The 19271-nt window shown below is 46.4% G+C and overlaps 1 protein-coding gene and 1 long non-coding RNA gene across 17 annotated transcripts; one reads left to right on the top strand and one right to left on the bottom strand.

Annotated features, from left to right (window-relative positions):
- Positions 1-284: 284 nt before the first annotated feature.
- LOC123120589 (uncharacterized) lies at positions 285-8438 on the bottom strand. 14 transcript variants are annotated; one of them, XR_006459508.1, is made up of 10 exons: positions 8180-8435; positions 7462-7922; positions 5615-7307; positions 5424-5510; positions 4614-4756; positions 3932-4012; positions 3792-3853; positions 2996-3143; positions 810-1074; positions 285-716 (listed from the first exon to the last, which is right to left on the bottom strand). It is a non-coding gene; the product is annotated as an uncharacterized lncRNA (long non-coding RNA). The 14 variants fall into 14 exon arrangements; XR_006459511.1 differs by having other exon boundaries at positions 285-855; positions 940-1074; XR_006459517.1 differs by lacking the exon at positions 285-716 and having other exon boundaries at positions 884-1074; positions 7462-7656; positions 7732-7820; positions 8180-8438.
- LOC123120588 (zinc finger protein CONSTANS-LIKE 9) lies at positions 1937-18397 on the top strand. Of its 3 annotated transcripts, XM_044540592.1 has the most exons (6): positions 1937-2214; positions 2340-2450; positions 2935-3100; positions 16047-16254; positions 16365-17822; positions 17896-18397. In XM_044540592.1, exons 5-6 carry the CDS (start codon positions 17502-17504, stop codon positions 18166-18168), a joined length of 594 nt encoding a protein of 197 aa, XP_044396527.1. In that variant the 5' UTR covers positions 1937-2214; positions 2340-2450; positions 2935-3100; positions 16047-16254; positions 16365-17501; the 3' UTR covers positions 18169-18397. The 3 variants fall into 3 exon arrangements, 2 of the variants coding, with proteins under 2 accessions (XP_044396527.1, XP_044396528.1); XR_006459504.1 differs by lacking the exons at positions 16047-16254; positions 16365-17822; positions 17896-18397 and adding exons at positions 8160-10150; positions 11297-12757; XM_044540593.1 differs by having other exon boundaries at positions 15927-17822.
- Positions 18398-19271: the final 874 nt, after the last annotated feature.

Genomic DNA, 19271 nt, shown 5'->3' with positions numbered 1-19271 from the left:
GTATAAACATAATGACTGTTTAATTTCACATGTAGAGATAAGATATCATGGGAATGTCGGTGCCTTGTCACGTGCCACGAAAATATTTTGCTGTAAATGATGTAAACATAATGCATGTCAAATTTCACATGTAGAAACAAGATAGCACGGGCACAATCGGGTGTTTATCGTAGCCCAATTCACTTGCAATGTAAATTGATAAAAATGATAAATTAACGATGTATACATATAGAGCGATGATCCAACTAAAATTCTATTATGAATTAATATCTAGTTGTTGCGCTTAAGAAATTTTCACACAATTCTTTTATGAAAAGATATACAAAACGATGTGTTCTCGTTGATGGACATATACAGAGGGGTTACAACTTGTATTCCTAGAGCTGGCGACACAATTCTTCTATGGAAAGATATTCCGATCGATGACGAACCCCTTTCCAACAAGCTGCCACACATGTTCACTTCCACAAGGGAGGAGGATATTTCTATAGTGCAATTCCAAGACAGACCACAGGCTTCTAAAAACTTTTACCTCACTCTATCAATCGAGGCGTACATGAATTAACATATCTGCAGAATCATATGAATGATCTCTACTTGGAACCAATAATGGCTGATGAATGGATTACTTGTTGGGGAGATGTTCAGTTTCGGCCCAAGAAATTCACCAACTTCTTCTTCAGAGAACTGCAGCCACCCGCATACATCACAATGATCTGGAAGACAAAGTGTATCATGAAACTTAAAAGTGTTCACCTGGCTGATGTTAATGGACAAAGTCAACATAAGGGACATGCTCCACCAGAGACATTTTGATATTGGAGTCACTCCTGTCTTTTGTGCAACACCACACCACTGGAAACGAACAAACACCCATTTTTTGAGTGCACCTTCAGTGCGGTCTATTGGAACTCCATCAATATTCAATGGGATACCAACTTGGAGCTTCAGGAGATGTTTGATGCAGTGAAGTCTTCATGGCCACACCCATTGTTCAATGCAATCAAAGTCCCGGACGCCTGGAACATTTGGAAACAAAGGAACAGATGCTACTTTGACAAGGTTGCTGCATCCCTGTATGATTGGAAAAGAGCACTCAAAGCTGACTTGGAAAATCTCAAATTCAGAGTTAATCCTAAATTGGTCTCCTTTCTTGATAGCTTCATCCCAAACCTATCTCTATAAATCATAGTTGCTTTCTTTTTATTTGCTTCTTGGCCATGTAATTACCCAGTACTTTTATTTTGAGTAATATATAACAGTAGGAGACTCCTGTTGTTTCCAAGGTTCAAAAAAATAATAATTCCCGCAAAATATCAAGAATGTTGTTTTTAGCTTGATTCCCATGATATTTGAGTAAGTATAATAAAAACTTCTTCGTTAGCTTATATACACATCTTGCACAAGCAACGTGTAACGGAGCTTCATGTCGAAGGACTTAAAATGTGCAATGGAAAATACTCATGGTGTTAACCGGACGAAAATTCTTTACCATTCCACCAGAGCATAAAAAAACATAATAGCCAGACACATCCCTGCATTTCCTAAATTAGTACTCCCTTCGTAAACTAATATAAGAGCGTTTAGAACACTATTTTGGTGATCTAAACGTTCTTATATTAGTTTACAGAGGGAGTATTATTTTAAATATAGTAATAACAAAAATAAATGCTGGTACTTTGAATGTCGAAGGTTTTGTAGTACATTTCTTGGAACGTTACAACATTTCTGTGGTTTCCAGTTTTTCTCCTCGCTCACTCACTCACCCACTCACTCAGTCGCCTCTTCACGCTCATTCCCCTCGCTCACCCACTCCACCAAATCCCTAGCCCGCGGCGGCGACGCACCTCCCCCTCACTCGCGTCGGCGACTCAACCGCATCGCCGCCCTTCTCCTCAGGCGTCGCCGCCGGGCCTTCTCGTCTGCATCGCCTCTCCCTCTCGCCCGCATCCTCTGCGCCACGGTCGAGCCAAAGTTGGATATTTTAGCGAGGTCGAGTAGGAGCGTGAGAAGCGCGGGCACGGTGGCCTTGTCCTGCTCGAGGAAGGCGGCGACGGATGCTAGCGCTCCTCGCCGCCATCGACCTGCAAGGAGGAGCGCCGTGTTGGACGCTGCCATCTCCGACGCTGCTGGTACTCCTCCGCCGCTACGAGTGCCCCGTCACCTGCGCCCAGGTCAGCCGCGAAGTCGAGCTCCCCATGATTGACCTGCAAGGTTATCATCCTTAATTTTCCCCACACCTTTCCAATCTCTGGAGCCTAGGATTCGGGGAAAGGCAAGGAGAGATTCTGGAGCTGATTGTGATTGTGATTGTTGATGTGGATGGAATATGGATGTAGATGTACTGTGGTCAAGAACTGCTCTCTGCCGCGGGAGTAGATTGGAAATGCTGCTGCTGCTCCTGGACAATGCGGCTGCTGCTGCCACTACCACTCGCCGATTCGGGCATGGTAAAGACCACTCGGTTGCACTACTCCATGTGTAGATGACTGAACTTGGGTGTGAGCATTTTGATGCCTCTGAATTTAGTAAATTCAGTACTCACAGGAGTACACTTTCAGTACTGTAGGAGTACATTCCCCCTAGAGTATTTGTACTACAGGAGAACTTTCAGTACTGTAGGAGTACTTGTATTGTTTCTTAGAGTATTTGCTTGGAGTAAATGTTGTAGTTTAACTGAAATCAACATTTCTGAAAATCATGTTTATCAATGGGTTGTAAGTACTGAAATCAACATCTCTGAAATCATGTTTGTCATGCTGTAGTATTCTTTTTGTCAGGATTTTAGTACTCTTGCTTGGCTCAAACCAAACTGATTCTGCTGTAATACTCATGCTGTAGTATTCTTTTTATCATGCTGGAGAACTTTGATTGATCTAGTGGGCTCAAACCATACTGATTTTTAGAGTATACTTCATGTTACTTCCATTTCAGAGCACATTCTTGGAGTGGATCTGCATTTCAGAAAGTTAACAGGTGGGAGTACATGGAGTACCACATTTTAAGTCGAGGAGAAGATGGTGCCTGCTCCGTGATGATGCCACCAGCACCTACGACTTCCTCGACCACCACCACCATGATGACGACTTCCTCGAATGTGGTGAGTACTCCTCCAATGCTTGTACTCTTATCAATGTTTACTGCTGTAATCATGGAGTAGTTAGCTGCTGTTATCATGGCAGGAGTAATGCACCATTAGTTGGTAAGAAATAATGTCAGTATGAAACCTCTCAACAGTAACTGTTTTTTTGTGAGGAACAGTACATGGTTTCAACTTTATTTGCCCCATTCCATGTTCTGAAATCATTACCAAATCATACGAAGCATGATAACAATGTTCAAGCTGATTTGGTGAATCCGTAGATTACATCTTACTGTGTGAAACAATATAGTGTGAAACAATATATCATATTTTCACTATGGATGATAGTGTGAAACAATATATCATATTTTCTTTTTCCTGGGAGCATCATGGACCAACTTGTCAATGTAACCTCGGTTGTATACTACATCTACATCCCTGTCAATGAACATGTGCACTATTTAACTATCTATGCATCTACATCTCTATGAAGATACATATACAACTGCATCTTGGATGAATACTATTGTCAGTTTACTCGCATGAGCCTTTCAAGGAAAGTAGTCTCTCAGTTCTAGTGTACCTAGATGTACGATGAAACGAACTTGTGAACCAAAGCAATTTGAGTTGACAACCGGACAGAGGAAGCGGGCAAGAGATGATTTATTTATGGGCGATGATGATTTGCTACAAATACATATACTGCTACCTTCCATGCATGTCAGCATCTGATGCTACCGCTTGATTCCCTGAAGATTGAAGAACCACCCCCTGCCATTAACAAATCATTTCATATAAACTAATGTACCTAGCAATGTAAAAAAATACAAAAAGGATAAAATCACTAACCTGTCATAGAAAAAATGGCACACTCCTGGCCGTCCTGCATGTTTTGGCTTCAATTTCCCTCGCCTTGCATGTCACTGCGTCCTTAAGAAAAACAAACACATTGATAATTATAATTAAGAACTTCGCCTACAACAAAACAGAACCAGCAGAAACTCATCGCTTTCATTGTCTTCAAGACCCTCATTGTCCTCTGATAATATAGTTTGAGAGAAGTCCATATTACCCCTCGAACTTGTCTTTGGCTTCACTTTACAAACCTCAGAATTGTGTTCGTTCAAGTTTCATCCTTCAACTTTATAAACCGTTCATAATTATAAGGGGTCTGCTTCAGTATACCCACCTTAAGTGAGTCAATGGTGGAGATTAAAACTTACCCCTAAGGCACATAGGACTTGACGGTCAATTTAAGTACTAACTGCTTTATTAATCGGTGTATGTATGGCCCACATAGACATTGTACTTTTAAGTTAAACATAACATAGACTTAGGTACTTACTTATCGTCGAAAAATCTAATTTATGAAGGGTAGGATTTTAGTATTATATATGAATGACTCTGCCCGTTATTCTCTCTCGCCTCACACATGCCACCTTCCAGACCATATCGCCACCGTCTCATCAAACCACACCAAGAAGCCGACGTCCCAATCTACTAACACATCAAATCCCACACCAGCACTCACCTCAGTACGACCCATGACAAAGGACATGCTCCATGGCAAGGTAGGACTCCTAGCAGGCTACAACATGGAGCCGACAAAGAGAGAGATGATGACTTGTAGGAGATGCTCGTTGGCGCAGACCAAGCGAACAACCTGACATGCATCTGTGCATAATTTAAGTGCATATTAGTGCTTTCTCCAAAATGCTACTATTCAAATGGTAATCGTGTAACCTCGTTTTTAGGATGTTGGGTTTGTGGTTGCTACCTGATTTTATTAACCTGACATGCTATCACATAAACACTCATCGCTTAACAATTCAAGATGTTGGACATGCTGTTAAGTTACTGGTGTTGCTCAAATAATATGTGGCTAGCCTAATATGAACCTAGGTTCTATTTGATGATCTAAAAGATGTTGCTGCACATACCATAGTACATTTACTACACATTGGATTTGAAGGTACTATATTTCAGTTAGTTTATAATATATGTGCTTCGATGAGGCAAGTGTACATCACAACAAGCAGTTGTGTGGCTCATCACACCAGCTGTAAGCTATTAGGAACTGATGGTTATAATTTCAGAGATCTTCAGCTGAAACATTGTTCAGCCGACAATCCAAATACATATGCTTGCAGCTACATATACATATCTTCTAATCCACCATAGTCCCTCTTTTCTGACTATGTAATTACTAAGCCCCCAACCTTCTCTTATTTTATTCATTAGAACATGCCGATGTTACATTATTCTGAACTTCCCATCTTATTTATTAGAACATGCCGATGCCACTGGAAATTATGATTACTATATCCGCACAGCCTCATACCTGGACTACTTGGGTAATTCTCATCAACATTTCGTATGGAAGGCGCATCAAGCCCTACCTGATTCCCCTCGCACGTATGATCAGAACCTACAGGGAAGGGATCAACAAAAAAGCCGTAAGCTGTATACAGAAACAAAGATGAACACCCATAAGCATAAACTGTTTCGTATGAAAGGCGCATCGGGCAGTACCTTTTGAATTTTCTGGTACATATGCGCCATAAACATGTGTGAGATTACTCGCCGCCGGCAACGAAGCAGCTTGATGCACACCCACCCGTAGCAAACTTGTTCCGTCTGATTTGTTCTTGCCTGGATCAATACAAAGCCAATGATATATAGGCAACAAAGTATGCATGCAACATTCTCAGCATTGAGTAACTATATCGTCAACATTTTCCTTTTCCCTTTTATCCTCAGCTACCTAAATACCCAGATAGAACTCTGCTTGCCCAACAGCTCCACATGCTCTGACTTCTTCTGTCCTTTTAGCTTCTCCTTGTTCCTCCAGCTCTCGGCTTCTCAGCTTCTAAGATCTTTCTTTCATCTGTACATCATCACATGTGCGCTATAGGTGTGCCTAAAGATGCATTTTATTGCCACTAACAAAATGGTGAGCTATTATAAAAAAAGGCACACCATGATAATTAAGGTAAAACAAGGTTGAGTCTCATGGGCAGTACTACAGACAAATAGGAGTCCTTGTTTCCTGTAAGAGGTTCATATGGAAAGTTAAGGCAATGATAATTAGTAAGACTGACGCTCCGAATTAAAGCCGATTGGATGAGGTAATTCGTCAAAGAAGTACAATGCAAAGCTGAAACAATGCAAGTGAATTAAAAGAGGGGCTGATGGAAATCGAGCTTCAAGCGGCGACATCCTTCGTGGCATATGTAATACAACCAATTCAGTTCAAATATGTATTTATTATGTTAGCATGAAGGGTAAAAAGAAAGGGGACAAACTAATCTTATGTTTAAGCATACAAAAAAAAAGTAAAATCTAAATAGTGATGTGATCACTTCCTTTTAAACAGCTGTTACGATCAGGTCAGCAGATTGAAAAACTATAATATTTATAACAATGGAATAGAGGGGCTACTACATTGCACACTTATGTTTCTACTCATTCAGTTGAGGAAAATCCATGATGCACAAAACAAGATCAGTTTCATCCATCTGATTGTTAATGACCACAAAATGACATGATACAAAAGAAAATAGCATGTGCATTTAATAGAAAGTGCTTGTGCGTTGCTACTGGCAATAATGGAGATAACTGAATACCATGTGAATTTAACGCAAAATGAAGGTTCCAACCAAAGATTCGAAATACCCAGCACCTCCATGACATGATAATTTAAAATGACATATGAGTGAATATCACCAAAAGGAGGACCTCCTATGGTGTAAGAGGCTTAAATCTGATATATCAAGATCAAAGTCTTCTCACCATAATGGCGATAACTGAATACCATGTGCATTTAATAACACAAAATGAAGGTTCCAACCAAAGATTCGAAATAACGAGAACCTCCATGACATGATAATTTAAAATAACATATGTGAATGTATTTGTACTATAAAGTTATTCAATGTGCCATGTGATAGGAAAGAGAGAAAATATGCCTAGGTAGGTTCTTACTACAACTGTTGCTCCTGCTACTGATTACCAGTCACTTCAATCAATAGCTAAAAAGTATTTTAACGGTTTTCTCTGCCCCTGCTCTTGGATTTGATTGCAGACTTGATTAGCCTTACCGAATCTTAGAGTTGCTTCGCCAAGGCGTGTCGTTTTTCGCCTTCCCATTGCATTCAACAAAATATTTTCCTATCACTCCCTTTAGCTGATGGTTCATCCCCACATAAGTTGTACCTGATGCTCCCTGGAAAACCACATTTGTGTATCTTCTGTTACATACATGAGATTCTCTAATGCGTGTTTAGGCAGGAGCTAGCATATTAGGGATGAAACATACAAGCCCAGTGAACACTGGATTCACGCACAACCACAGGAAATCCCTCCAAAACTAAACTAACCTGTGAATCCCGCTTCGGCGAGGCGGGTGAGGAGGAGGGTTACCAGAGGCTGGAGGAAAATGAGAGCAGGGACTGCGAGCCGAGCATCCCCAGACGGTAGCAAGGGACAAGGGAGCAGTAGGCACTACATACCTCCATTATTAGAGTTAAATGTCATGTCTGGACTGACCTTTCCTTCTTCCTGGGCAGCCAACACTTTGTAGTTGGAAATAGTATCAGTTTACACTCCTGATGAAGTGGTAAAAATACATAATTGAGAAATAGATTTACCCTGATAATTGCTTGCACTGCACACTTCCTTACATTTGAATTTGCAGATGATTCTTCAAATGGGAGATGTTCCAAAATTTAGTGATTACCTGATGTTTCAGATAATGATCAGGATGATTGACAAGGAAGAAATGTTCCACAAGCTTGCTAACTGATTCATCAGGATCTGGTGGTATATTCCGTACAAGAACCTACAATAAAAACACATTGATGACTCAGAATCAAAAGAATAATCAGAGAACCATTAATCTAGATAAGACCATTGCTGTATGCAGCGTTCTTTTTTCTAGCAAAGGGATCTAAACTGAGCTCATGTATAAGTTGCAGTCACAAAGGGATCCCATGGCCTCAATCCTCATCTCCGTCTCTCTATCCTGATCTGATTATCTCCGTCTCAGATCTGATTCTCTCCGTCTTGAACCAAACAGAGAAAAGAGGGGAGATGAACCTGAGGGAGGAAGCCGATCGCATGGTGGCGAACGCAGGAGGAACCAGACGACGGGAGCACGGTGGTTGATGCCTAGGGTTTAGCGCAGGTGGTGGCGGCGTCTCCCCTTGGAGGTTGATGGCGGCGGCGTCTCCTCTGGGAGGTCGGCAGCGTGCGAAGGCGAAGGCGTACCTCAGCAGAGGTGTCCCGATGGCCACCCGGAGGTCCACAACGATGGCGGCGGCACCTCCTTTAGGACCTCGACGGCGGCGCCTCCTTTAGGACCTCGGCGGCGGCGCCTCCTTTAGGACCTCGGCGGCGGCGCCTCCACGACCCCTCGGAGCCGGCAAAGGGATCCGCGGCTAGCGCCTGGGATCTGCCAGGCGGCGGCGTTCGCGTCGCGAATAGATCGAGGGGTGGCGGCGAAGGGACGAAGGGAGGCGGCGGGCGAACGAGGGCAGAGGTCGTGCGTGCGAGTATTTCTCGTACGTGCGGGCGAGATTGGTCTAGGATTTTTTTTCGCTGGTTAATTTTCGCCGGTTTGTTTTCACTGGTTTATTTTCGTAGACCTTTTTCGTTCGTTTGTCTGGTGCGACGGGAGGTTAGGCCCTGGAGTGCGTGGGGCGGGTGGGGAACTCGACAGGAGGTTTTTTTGTTCTACGCGGCTCAGCGATAGGTGGGAGCAGGTACCAAAATAAACCATGGTAATTGGGACGAAAATAAATTCAGAACGGAGACTACCAACTGAGACATTAGGAGTAGAGATAAAAACCTTTAGATAATTAAAGTAGAGAAAATACAACAATTCAGGCTAGCAGCAGAACCAAGGAGAGAGAGGTTGCGTATAGGAGTTTGGACAGTACTACATGACTGACACATATGCAGGCGTTGGTGCCGGATGGTCTGAATACCATATTTTTTACGGCCACTATGGCCGCCTCACAATCGCTCTGACATCCGCAGTAGCAGATGAATCCTGACAAGGCCGCTATATCACAACGCAGCGCAAAAAAGATAGTGCCAGGTGTGCGCTACCGTAATAGCAGGTGTAGCGGCTGCTATTTAAAACCTTGCCCGAGTGCCACGCCTTCACAACGGATGGCTAGAGCTGCCGGCCTCCGCATCGTGCCGGCCGCGCTTGCGCGGCGGCGCATCGCGGCGGCCCCACACCTGCGACCTTCTCCCAACATGGTTTACGTTTGGAGGAGGCGCTTGGAGGAGGGAACGTATGAGCTTACTGGAGAGGAAGAGAATTATGGCGGAGGGGAAGAGGATTGCCCTCGAAAGCGGCAAAATGAATCCAAGACGGAAACCCTAAAACATCATCTTCATATAGGCCGCCCATATAATTTTTATGAGCAGGTGTAAATTTGTCGGATCCATACTCGCCCGTAAGCCGGAAAGCTACCCGCCCGCAAATATACGGGCCAGCGGCGGGATAGCGCATCTGCTACTTTATTTAACTCGGCTTTCTCTTCTCAAAAAAAAAAAATAACTCGGCTTTCTTCCCTAAAATAAAATAAATTAACTCGGCTTTCTTCGGGCCCTCTCCTCCTCTCCCCCCGCCTCAGAACCCTTCCTCCCACGACTCCACAGCCGCGCCCGCCGCGTTCGCGCCGGCCCTCTCCGCCGCACCGACCACATCGTCGCCGCGTGCCTCTCATCTGCACTTGACTACCTCTGCCATGTCGCCACCAACCTTGATATCATGTTTATCGACTTCAATCACATACTTGCTCAACATTTGCATACAGGTAATCAGTACTCCCAGTTAAGCACTCCCGAGTCAATGCAATTCATAATGATCCAGTTACGGAATGCGCTTCTTCATCCTTGTTCTTGTGTCTAATAAATGTATACCTGTCACTTGTGTTCTGTTTAATCTATCTATCAAATTGCTCTGACCCCGAGTGTTCACAACGCCACTGATTCGCAGAGAAATTTGATACCATAACATACAGTTCCAGACTTCAACCCCCTTGTGTCGAACTGGTATTCACTAGTCTCTTTTGCGAGTTAATTGCACAGAAGTACCACAATTGGGGCATCACATGCAGATTGGTACCACGATTGCTAATTTTTACGTGTCAGTACCAGCATTGCTTCAGACTTTTGCAAAAAGGTCTAAACCGTGTATAAACACGTATTGACGGCGTATCTGACTGGCGGGGGCCACCTGTCAGGCGCCGACGTGGCAATTTTTTTACAGAAAACCCCTTTACTTTGCAAAAAGGATCTCCTTCTCCACACCTTCCGCCTGCCGCCGTTGCTGGTTCGCCGGGACTACGCCGACCTGACAGCCTACTTCGCCGAAGCTGCTGCCGGCGTTCTCAACGACGCCGACAAGGCTCAGTCCGGCATCTCATGCGACGAGCTCCTCCACAACCTAGTCTTCGGGAAGGATGCCAACGGGGGAGAAGACCGAGGAGAGGGAGCGGATGGGGAAGCGGAACGGGTCGGAGAGCATGTGGAACGGCGACCCGCCGTCGCCGGCGCCGAGGTACACGAGCGCGCCGGGGAAGAACGGCTGGAGGCGCAGCGCCTGGTAGTCGAGGAGGCGCTGGCACTCCGGGTACGCGGTGAGGAAGATCTGGAAGCCCCGGTCGAGCAGGTACCCGTTGACCTCGTCGGTGGCGACGCGGCCGCCGACGCGGTCCGAGGCCTCTAGGAGCGTGAACGGACGGAGAGGGAGGCCAGGTGGGTGGCCGCGGCGAGGCCCGCGAGCCCGCCGCCGACGATGACGGCCTGCTTGCCGGCCTGGTTCACGTTCGCCGATGTCGCCGCGGCGGAGACGGCGAACCAGAGGGTGGCATGGCGGCGGGGCGTGGGAGGCGCGGGGACGAGGAGGCGGGCGGCGTGGACGCGCACGGGGACGAGAGTTTAGGGGGTTTTTTGTAAAAAAATTGCCACGTCGGCGCCTGACAGGTGGCCCCCGCCAGTCAGATACACCGTCAATACGTGTTTATACGCGGTTTAGACCTTTTTGCAAAAGTCTGGAGCAATGCTGGTACTGACACGTAAAAATTAGCAATCGCGGTACCAATCTGCATGTGATGCCTCAATTGTGGTACTTCTGTGCAATTAACTCCTCTTTTGCTAATATAGTTCCTTTTTTTTTTGTTCTTATTCTGGTTTTAGCTATTGGTGGACTGTGCTGAAGGAAATAATCTAACCATTGCAAAAAATGCTGCTGGCAATGGTACTGGAGGGTCCCATATGATGCCATCCATTTATGCGTATATTTGCTTGTCCTTTCTAAAGAGGGAGCCAAAGCTGCGATGTCTGTAAACTGCATGACAGTTATTATCCGGAAGGTCCCAGCATCATATTCAACCAGATGTTGTAGGAGTATCATTTTTCTTCTCGCAGCTTCCATGATGAATCCATGATCAGTGTTGTGCCATCTGCTCAGATCACTGATTTCCAAGGCTCTGAGAAAGAAACATTTGTTCAAATTGGAACCAATAGACCATTATCAAGTCTACAACTGAATGAAACAAGGTGCAGATTTGGTCACTGGATCTTAAAGCAGATCTGCAACTTTTGGAGACAAATCCAGGACCTGCTTCCAAAAAATGAGCTACCAGGCTTACCCATAGCCATAAGTAGTCTCACGAGAGTGTTAAATGAAAACGCTTTTGGTTCTGTTATGCCTCTCTCGGCTGGTCAGACAAAGCAGTCCACCGATGATAAAGAAATCCCAGCTGAAACTAAAGAAGGGTCTGTACAAGTTAAGAGAGGCAAATCATGCTCATTTATCTTCTGGTCTCAAGTTAGCATGTTCTTCTCGTCCTCCCATCCCCAGAGTAGGGAGATTTCTTAAACTAGTCCTGGCTACTGAGGACAAGTATCCTATCAAGATTACTGACATCCTGGATAATGCTAAGGCTTATAGTAAATATGAGATTGGCTCCACCTCTTGTGAGAGGGCGGATCAGGTGTCGCTGAATCATGAAATTACTTCTGTTTCTGATCCTTGCCTCGAGGATAAGGGTGTAGACAAGCCTGATACACTCCAGTTGGCGCAGAGCCTTGCCGAGGTACTACAGAATCGTTGGGGTGCTCTGTAGAGATGTGACACCCCATTAAATATTTAAATCTCACACCTGTTGTCTGTTGAGTAGTGATTTATAAGGATGCTGCACTGATGCAGCAACAAGTTAGTGAACACAAAACAGAACACGATATTGCACAGATTATGAGGGATAATGTTAGACCCAAACTCTAAGGTAACGATGCTTCTTTTGACCAAAAATGTTATTCTTTATCTTGCCGAGATACTACATAATCTTTAGGGTGCTCTGTAGGTTACAGAGATGATGACACGCCATTACCGAAAAAGGGTTTTCCCCCGCTTTGTATTCCAAAGCAACCAACACCGATACAGGATCGCTGGGGCGAACAGCACAACAAGCCCAAAAGAAAAAGAAGAAGCAAATGCCAACAACGGCAGCTCGACAGAGCGCGGATGACCCGCCACCGCTACGCCCACCAAAGACAAACCACTACAACCCGAGGCTCCGGACCACCGCGTACAAAACAGCACCTCCAAGAAGGAATGCGACGCCAACGACGCTGCTGCCCAGACATGTCCTAGGGTTTCCCCGGCACGCGGAGGGAGGTGGGGGATGGATATCACCGACACCCTCCAGGAAAGAATGGTGGCACCCACAGGTGTCACCGCATCGGGGCCGAAGACCGGCAAGGATTTCTCCCGTACTCCAATCCCCACCGCCCAACGGACCGGAGCCGACCAGCCAGACCGCCGCCCACCACCATGCGCCATCGTGGTTGCGCCGTCACCCACGCCGCCTCACTGCGAACACCAACACGAGGCCAAGAGGACCGGAGAGAAGCGCCCCGCGGAGGGAGAAGCAGCACCGAAGCCGAACGGGAGGGAACCACCTCCACCGCCATCGTGCGGGAGGCCAGAGCCTCCGGCACCGTCGCGGTAGCCGTCCGGACGCGGCAGCAGGGCATGCCAGGCCATTCCTGGCCCGGCCAAGCCCGAAACGGGCCCGCTAAGCCCCGCCGCCACGCTGCAGCAAGCCGGCGATGGCGCCGCCAGCACCCTGCCGCTCATCGCCTCTCCCCCGCCTCCCGGAAGCCACGAAGCAGACCCACCCCGCCGCCGGCCCGCCCAGGCCCAGATGGGGCCCGAAGGGCCCAGATCTGGGCCCAGATCTGGGCCGAGCGGGCGCCGCCAGACCGTGCCGCCGCGTCGCCCCGCCGCCAACGGCGACGCCGCTGTCCAGAAGTCCGCCCCCGCTCGCGCCAGGAGCCTCCGCCGCCGCCTAGAAGCACCGCCCGGGGTTGCCCCGTCCCGCGCCGGCGGACACCCGAGAGGGGAAAAGCCAGGGGGCCGCCGCCACCAGTGTCGCCCGGGCCAGGCCCGCAGCGGGAGCCGGCGACGGCGGCAGAGAGGAAGGGGGAGGGAGAGGCGCGCGGGGGAGAAGGCTGGGCGCGGCTGGCCGCCCCGCCCGCGGGGGCGGCGCGGTCGCGGGAGAGGAGAGGAGGGGGAGTCAGCAAAAATCCAAACGGTTTCCATTCAAGTCGATGACACGCCATTTAATCTCACACTTCTGTTGAGTAGTGATTTATGAAAGGGCGTTGTACTGCAACAAGTTAGTAAACAAAAACAGAACACATTATGCATGAAAATGCTGCACATATTATAATGTCAGCTCGAACTTATTCTTGCGCTGGTGGCAAGGTTGAGATATCTCAGGCGAGTTATGAATTTGCGACATGACTACATTTGCAGATTACTATTTTCTGCGATTCTTTTTTTATTTGTACTTTCTGTTGTTCAGTACCCCTTGAGCTCGATATAGTGGTCTGTCAATTCCTTTTCATGCTTGTGCCGATGTCAAAAGTATTACCCAGATGATACAATATGTACCGTATTATCTTCTTTCTAGAAGAAAATGACAATTGAAGGGACACATTACGCACCTTTATGCCTTTGGATTAAGATTATGATAAGTAATTTTCTGAAAAATGGGGACACTTTTAAAATATGGAAATTTGGTTTCATTATAAATATAACAACAGAAAATGATATTTTATGCCTACCTTCCAAAGTTTGATGTCTTGTTGGTTTTGCAGAAAAGCAAAGACAAAAACTCTGCATAGTCCAGCTTATCTTCCTTTTTTGTGCTTTTTTGAATCTTTGCTTTACAAGAAGAAAGGTGCAACGTAAGGGTCTCATCAAATCTTTCTATCGTATCTTTTGATTTGAAGTGTGCCTAATAATGCTAACCTATGTTTATGATGAGTCCTGTATCAGGTGTTATTTCAGGATGATATATACCAGTGCTGTCAACCTCATGAGATGAGAGCTGTCACATGATTTCGTGTATATTATATTGATAAGAGATACTATTGCTAAATAGAACTGTATGACATGATGCTCTACATGTGCAATGGCCTATTGTCGGCAAAGTAACTTCGGTGTATGCATAAATAAAAGCCCTTTCCTTCAAAACATTCCACATTATGCCTCAATTGGAGCAGGTTCTTCCTTTTTGAAACAGAAATAGATGTACCTGCATGTAAATCACCAATGGCTTCCAATATGCTAGTAATTTGCAGAATCTTGGGCTTTGTTGTCTTGCTTTCCTCCTAATAAGGATACCAGAGCAGTAAAAACTATGTTGGCAACCTCTAGGAAAGATGTGTGGCGATAGGATTTTGGGTTATTGTCCTATAGTCAGATTATGATTTTTGCAAACTAAGAAAATTTGCTTAATTTTGATGGAGGGTATAACAACTTTTTTTCAAGTTTCTACCACACATGGACAAAATATAGTGTCCAAATGGCTCAGATGCAAATATATAGCTTTGAGTGCATGACGTCCAAAATATCGGATAGACGTGCTTCCATGTTGCTCAAAGTATGATGATGAATTTAAGATATTAAGATCAACCAGCTTTGATCTTCTTAAATGCCTTTTTGGAAATAGATTCACTCGGATGTGTAATGATCTCATATTTTTCTCTCCTTCTACTCGGTATTTATAGTTGTAATTTTGTGGACAACACTGAATAGCATGTTCTTTCAAAATCAAAGTACAAAAGGAAAAAGACGTGAATTTAGAGTAGTAATTCCAGTGGAATTGATGTGGAAAAGGTTGCAGATACCATGACAACAATAAAAGGCCTCACGCCCACAGATGCACCCAAGGAAGGTGTGGGGGCAGGACCGGAATCATTTCTCCAAATCATGGACACCACTAGATAGAGAAGTCTTATCAGTCTTCATCAATGTGGTCTCATTCTGGCAAATCTAATGACATTTGAAGTGACTTGATGAATGTACCTGGCTTCATGTACAGATGTACCTTAGATGTCCCATAGGATCGAATTTACACATATTGCAAACCTTGTTTACACTTAAGTGCTACTTCCTTTGTTACAAATTATAAGGTGCTCTAACTTTTTTCTGAATCGAATGTATATAGACGCGTTTTGGTGTGTTTGTTCACTCATTTCAGTCCATATGTAGTCCATGTTGAAATGTCCAAAACATCTTATAATTCGGAACGGAGGTAGTAATTCTTGGTATAATTCCATATCTATCTAATCTGCTGTTTATTTCTGTAAATTCATTATGCACATCAACTAAACAATTATTGCATCTCCACTCATGCTGTAGTGGTGTGACTATTTTTTTTGTAGGCGACCTACTTGATGAAAAGTAAAATCTGTGTGCACTGTGCATTATCCTAATCGTCCCACTTATTCTCATTATCTTGTCCATTGACAGGCACTGCGTCACTGCCTCAGTGAAGGCTTGCCCTGCCTGTGATCCTCTTGATGTTTCTCTCGATGCACTGAGATGTCAATGATTGCGGTTGTGATGCTACTCTTCTTGAAATCTTTGCAGATTGCAAGGAAATCATGGCAACTGTTGGGAGTACACAATCGTAGCATTTTGCTGCGTATGTCGAAGGCAGATGAATCTATATGCAATGCTATAGCCTGGTGCCCTTTGACTTTATCTTGTCGGTTGGCTAAGCCCACTTGAAGGTTGGCAAGCTCGCGTTGTCAGGCTATGTCAACGTGATACGCAATTCATGAGTGGGCTATGTACGGTAAGGGTTCATTTTCCTTAGAACCTCTCTCTTTATTGGAGAAATGGAGCCATGTTATTGGTCGAGGACGTTCCAGCGACCTTACAAAACAAATTGCCAACTGAAAACAGGGTCCTGGGTCCATAGCAGCATATTTTGTGTCCAATAGAGGCTTGAAACAACACAGATTCTTGTGGGGCTCTATCTAATAGGCTGCAATGTTCAAAGGTGATATCGTTCTTCCCAACCGAAATCTTGCGAGACGTCACTTTTGACGGTAATCATAGTAGTGGACAAAGTCACATCAGGTGCTGTCTTTGGGACTTGCATTTTTAGCTTCTAATCACCATTCCTGGGAAGTTCCTGCGCATCTTTGTTTTCCCCTTTTAAATTTAAATATGATGATTTGTTTCATCATCTCTTTGCCTTTGTGTTTGTGCTCCCCATTGTCGCAACTAAGAAATGATTAGCTTGGAATCACCCAAAAATACGTACTTACCGATAATCCTGACCCCGGTTCATGGAACAAAGTGGTAGGACCTGTTGTTGATGTGTAGTCAGTTGCAAGTTGAGCATAGTGCCTGTAGAGGTGCCGAGAAAAGGCACATCTCCTGGTGTGCTGGGGCATGGTTTAAGGATTCCAGTGGAAAAGTGGGAGATTTCCCAACTTGCTCATGTCTCCTTGAATTGTCTTAACACCCATTGCTATGCAGCTGTGGTTGCCAGCTTATTTTACTATTATCACTACATAAATATTTTCCATTTGTGCTGTGCATTCATAATCGATTGAGATTCTCATCCTCCGTGCCCTGTTCATAACACGGAGAAATCATATATGCTTGCCAGCTTGTTTTTCTGTTGTAGTTTGTGGCAATGGTGGATGACACTCGTTTGCGAGGTTTGGTCGTGCTGCGAATGATGGTAGAGTTTTAACAGTGCGTCTGCAAGTAGCTAGGAAGATGGCACCAGCGAGATAGATTTGTGCTATGACTTCCCTTTATGGTTGGAGTCATGTAGAATGGACTTTGGGTTGGCATTCCGCAGTTTCTCTGGCTACTGTTTGATTGAGTATGTGGCTCAGATGAGATGACCTTGTTAGTGCCGTCATGGGAAATCTCGAGTTGATGTCTCGTGTCATCGTGAATCCGATTTGAGGCGAGAGTTGACTTGCTCGGCCGGCGCGTATAAATACATGGCCGCTGAGACACACGTCAATCATTCATCACTCGCTCTTACGCACACACATACACACGCGTGCGCACTAGGCGATGTATCATCATCACTCCTCCTCCTCTTCTTCTTCTTCTTCATATACTTGTCAGGGAAGCAATGGCTTCCTCCCTTCCCAACCGTCGGCGTCAAGCTACGGTGATCTGTTGCAAGCAGAGCAGCACTGCTACTACTACTCCCAGGAGCTGCAGGGCCAGGCGCCGCCGTTCCGCCGTGTGCTGAGCAACGGAGACCTCGGGGCGCTGCCGCCGGCGCCGGCAACAGCAGCGGCTGGGAGGTACAGCACGGAGGAGCGGCGGGAGCGCATCGAAAAGTACAGGAGCAAGCGCAACCAGCGCAACTTCCAAAAGAAGATCACGGTACGTCTCCTCGCTCGGGCCGTACTTGTTCGATTTTGCATCTTCACGTGTTTTGACCATGCATCTTCTTCAGTACGCTTGCCGGAAGACGCTCGCGGACAGCCGGCCGAGGGTGAAGGGCCGCTTCGCGCGCAACGTCGACTACGATGCAGTCACAGATCAGCCGGAGTTCACAGCGGCGGAGGTGTCCTCGATGATGAGCGAAGCCAACGCTGTCGTGGGTGCCGCGGACGCCGCCAGCAGCAGCAGCAGCAGCATGCCGGAGTGGTGGCCGGCAATGCAAGGCGCGCTGGCCATGGAGGACGACGAGCTTTACATCGCCGTCTCCTCCATCAATCTCTACTAGCTAAGCTTGCTAGAGGCGGACCGGATCACCTCCAACGGTGCTCGTTGCACTTGTTCTGTGTCCCATATCCTGTTGCATCAACTCAAACTACGACGCCATATTTCGTAATGTTTAGAGGCGGACCGGACACCTTCTTCTTGTTCTGTTAATTAGTTGGAGTGGCTCATGCATCCTCTGCAACTAAATGTAGTAAGTACGTACTAGTAATTTTTACAGAGTGTTTTTTTTTCGTACCGTCTACTCTGTCCGCAAAGAATATACACTCAACATCTTTTACCGAAAAAGTCTTTCGCCCCGCTTTATATATAAAGCAAACCGCCAAGAGCACACATACACGGACTAGTTCAGAACACACACACCCAAGTCACATAACGAGAAGTACAAAGTTTTCTGCTGAGGGCACAGCTCAACAAGCCCAAAATAAACAAAAAGGACGCGGCCGAGGCAAGGCGTCTAATCCGGCTCCGGGGGTGGCGGAGGGGGCGGCGGCGACAGACAGACGGCCATCGAGCGAAGGTGGGTGATGAAGGCGGTGATGGCGTCGCGGTCCTGAGGGCGGCTAAGCGGCCGCCAAAGCTGCAAGTAACCAGACAGTTTGAAGAGAGCGTCAGTAGCCCGCCGACGAGGAATACGCTGGATCACAAGCTTATTGCGAATCGTCCAAAGAGTCCACGCTAGAACCCCGATCTCGAGCCACCTAATGTGGCGAGAGGGGGGGAGGGGAGTTCTGGAGTTCGGCGAAGAGGTCGGGGAAGTTGGTGTGACACCAATCGCCTCCCACTGCCTCCCTAAAGCAGCTCCACATGAATTGAGCTGAGACACAGGAGAAGAAGATGTGATTCGAATCTTCGGGGGTACCACACAGGGGGCAGAGGCCAGACCCAGGGCCATTGCGTTTGCGGACCTCCACCCCAGACGGAATCCTACCGCAGATCCATTGCCACGTGAATATCCGAATTTTCAATGGCAAGCGGATGGACCAAACCGCAAGGAGGGGGAGGAGCAGAGGAGGGGGCAATGGCCGAGTAGAGGGACTTGGTGGAGAGTTGGCCCGAAGGCTCAAGACGCCACCGAACCTCGTCCGGGCCCGCATCCACCGCCGG

Source organism: Triticum aestivum, chromosome 5D (assembly GCF_018294505.1).
Source record: "Triticum aestivum cultivar Chinese Spring chromosome 5D, IWGSC CS RefSeq v2.1, whole genome shotgun sequence".
Lineage (NCBI taxonomy): Eukaryota > Viridiplantae > Streptophyta > Magnoliopsida > Poales > Poaceae > Triticum > Triticum aestivum.
Note: the sequence above shows the minus strand (reverse complement) of the source record. Positions and strands in the feature narration are given on the sequence as shown.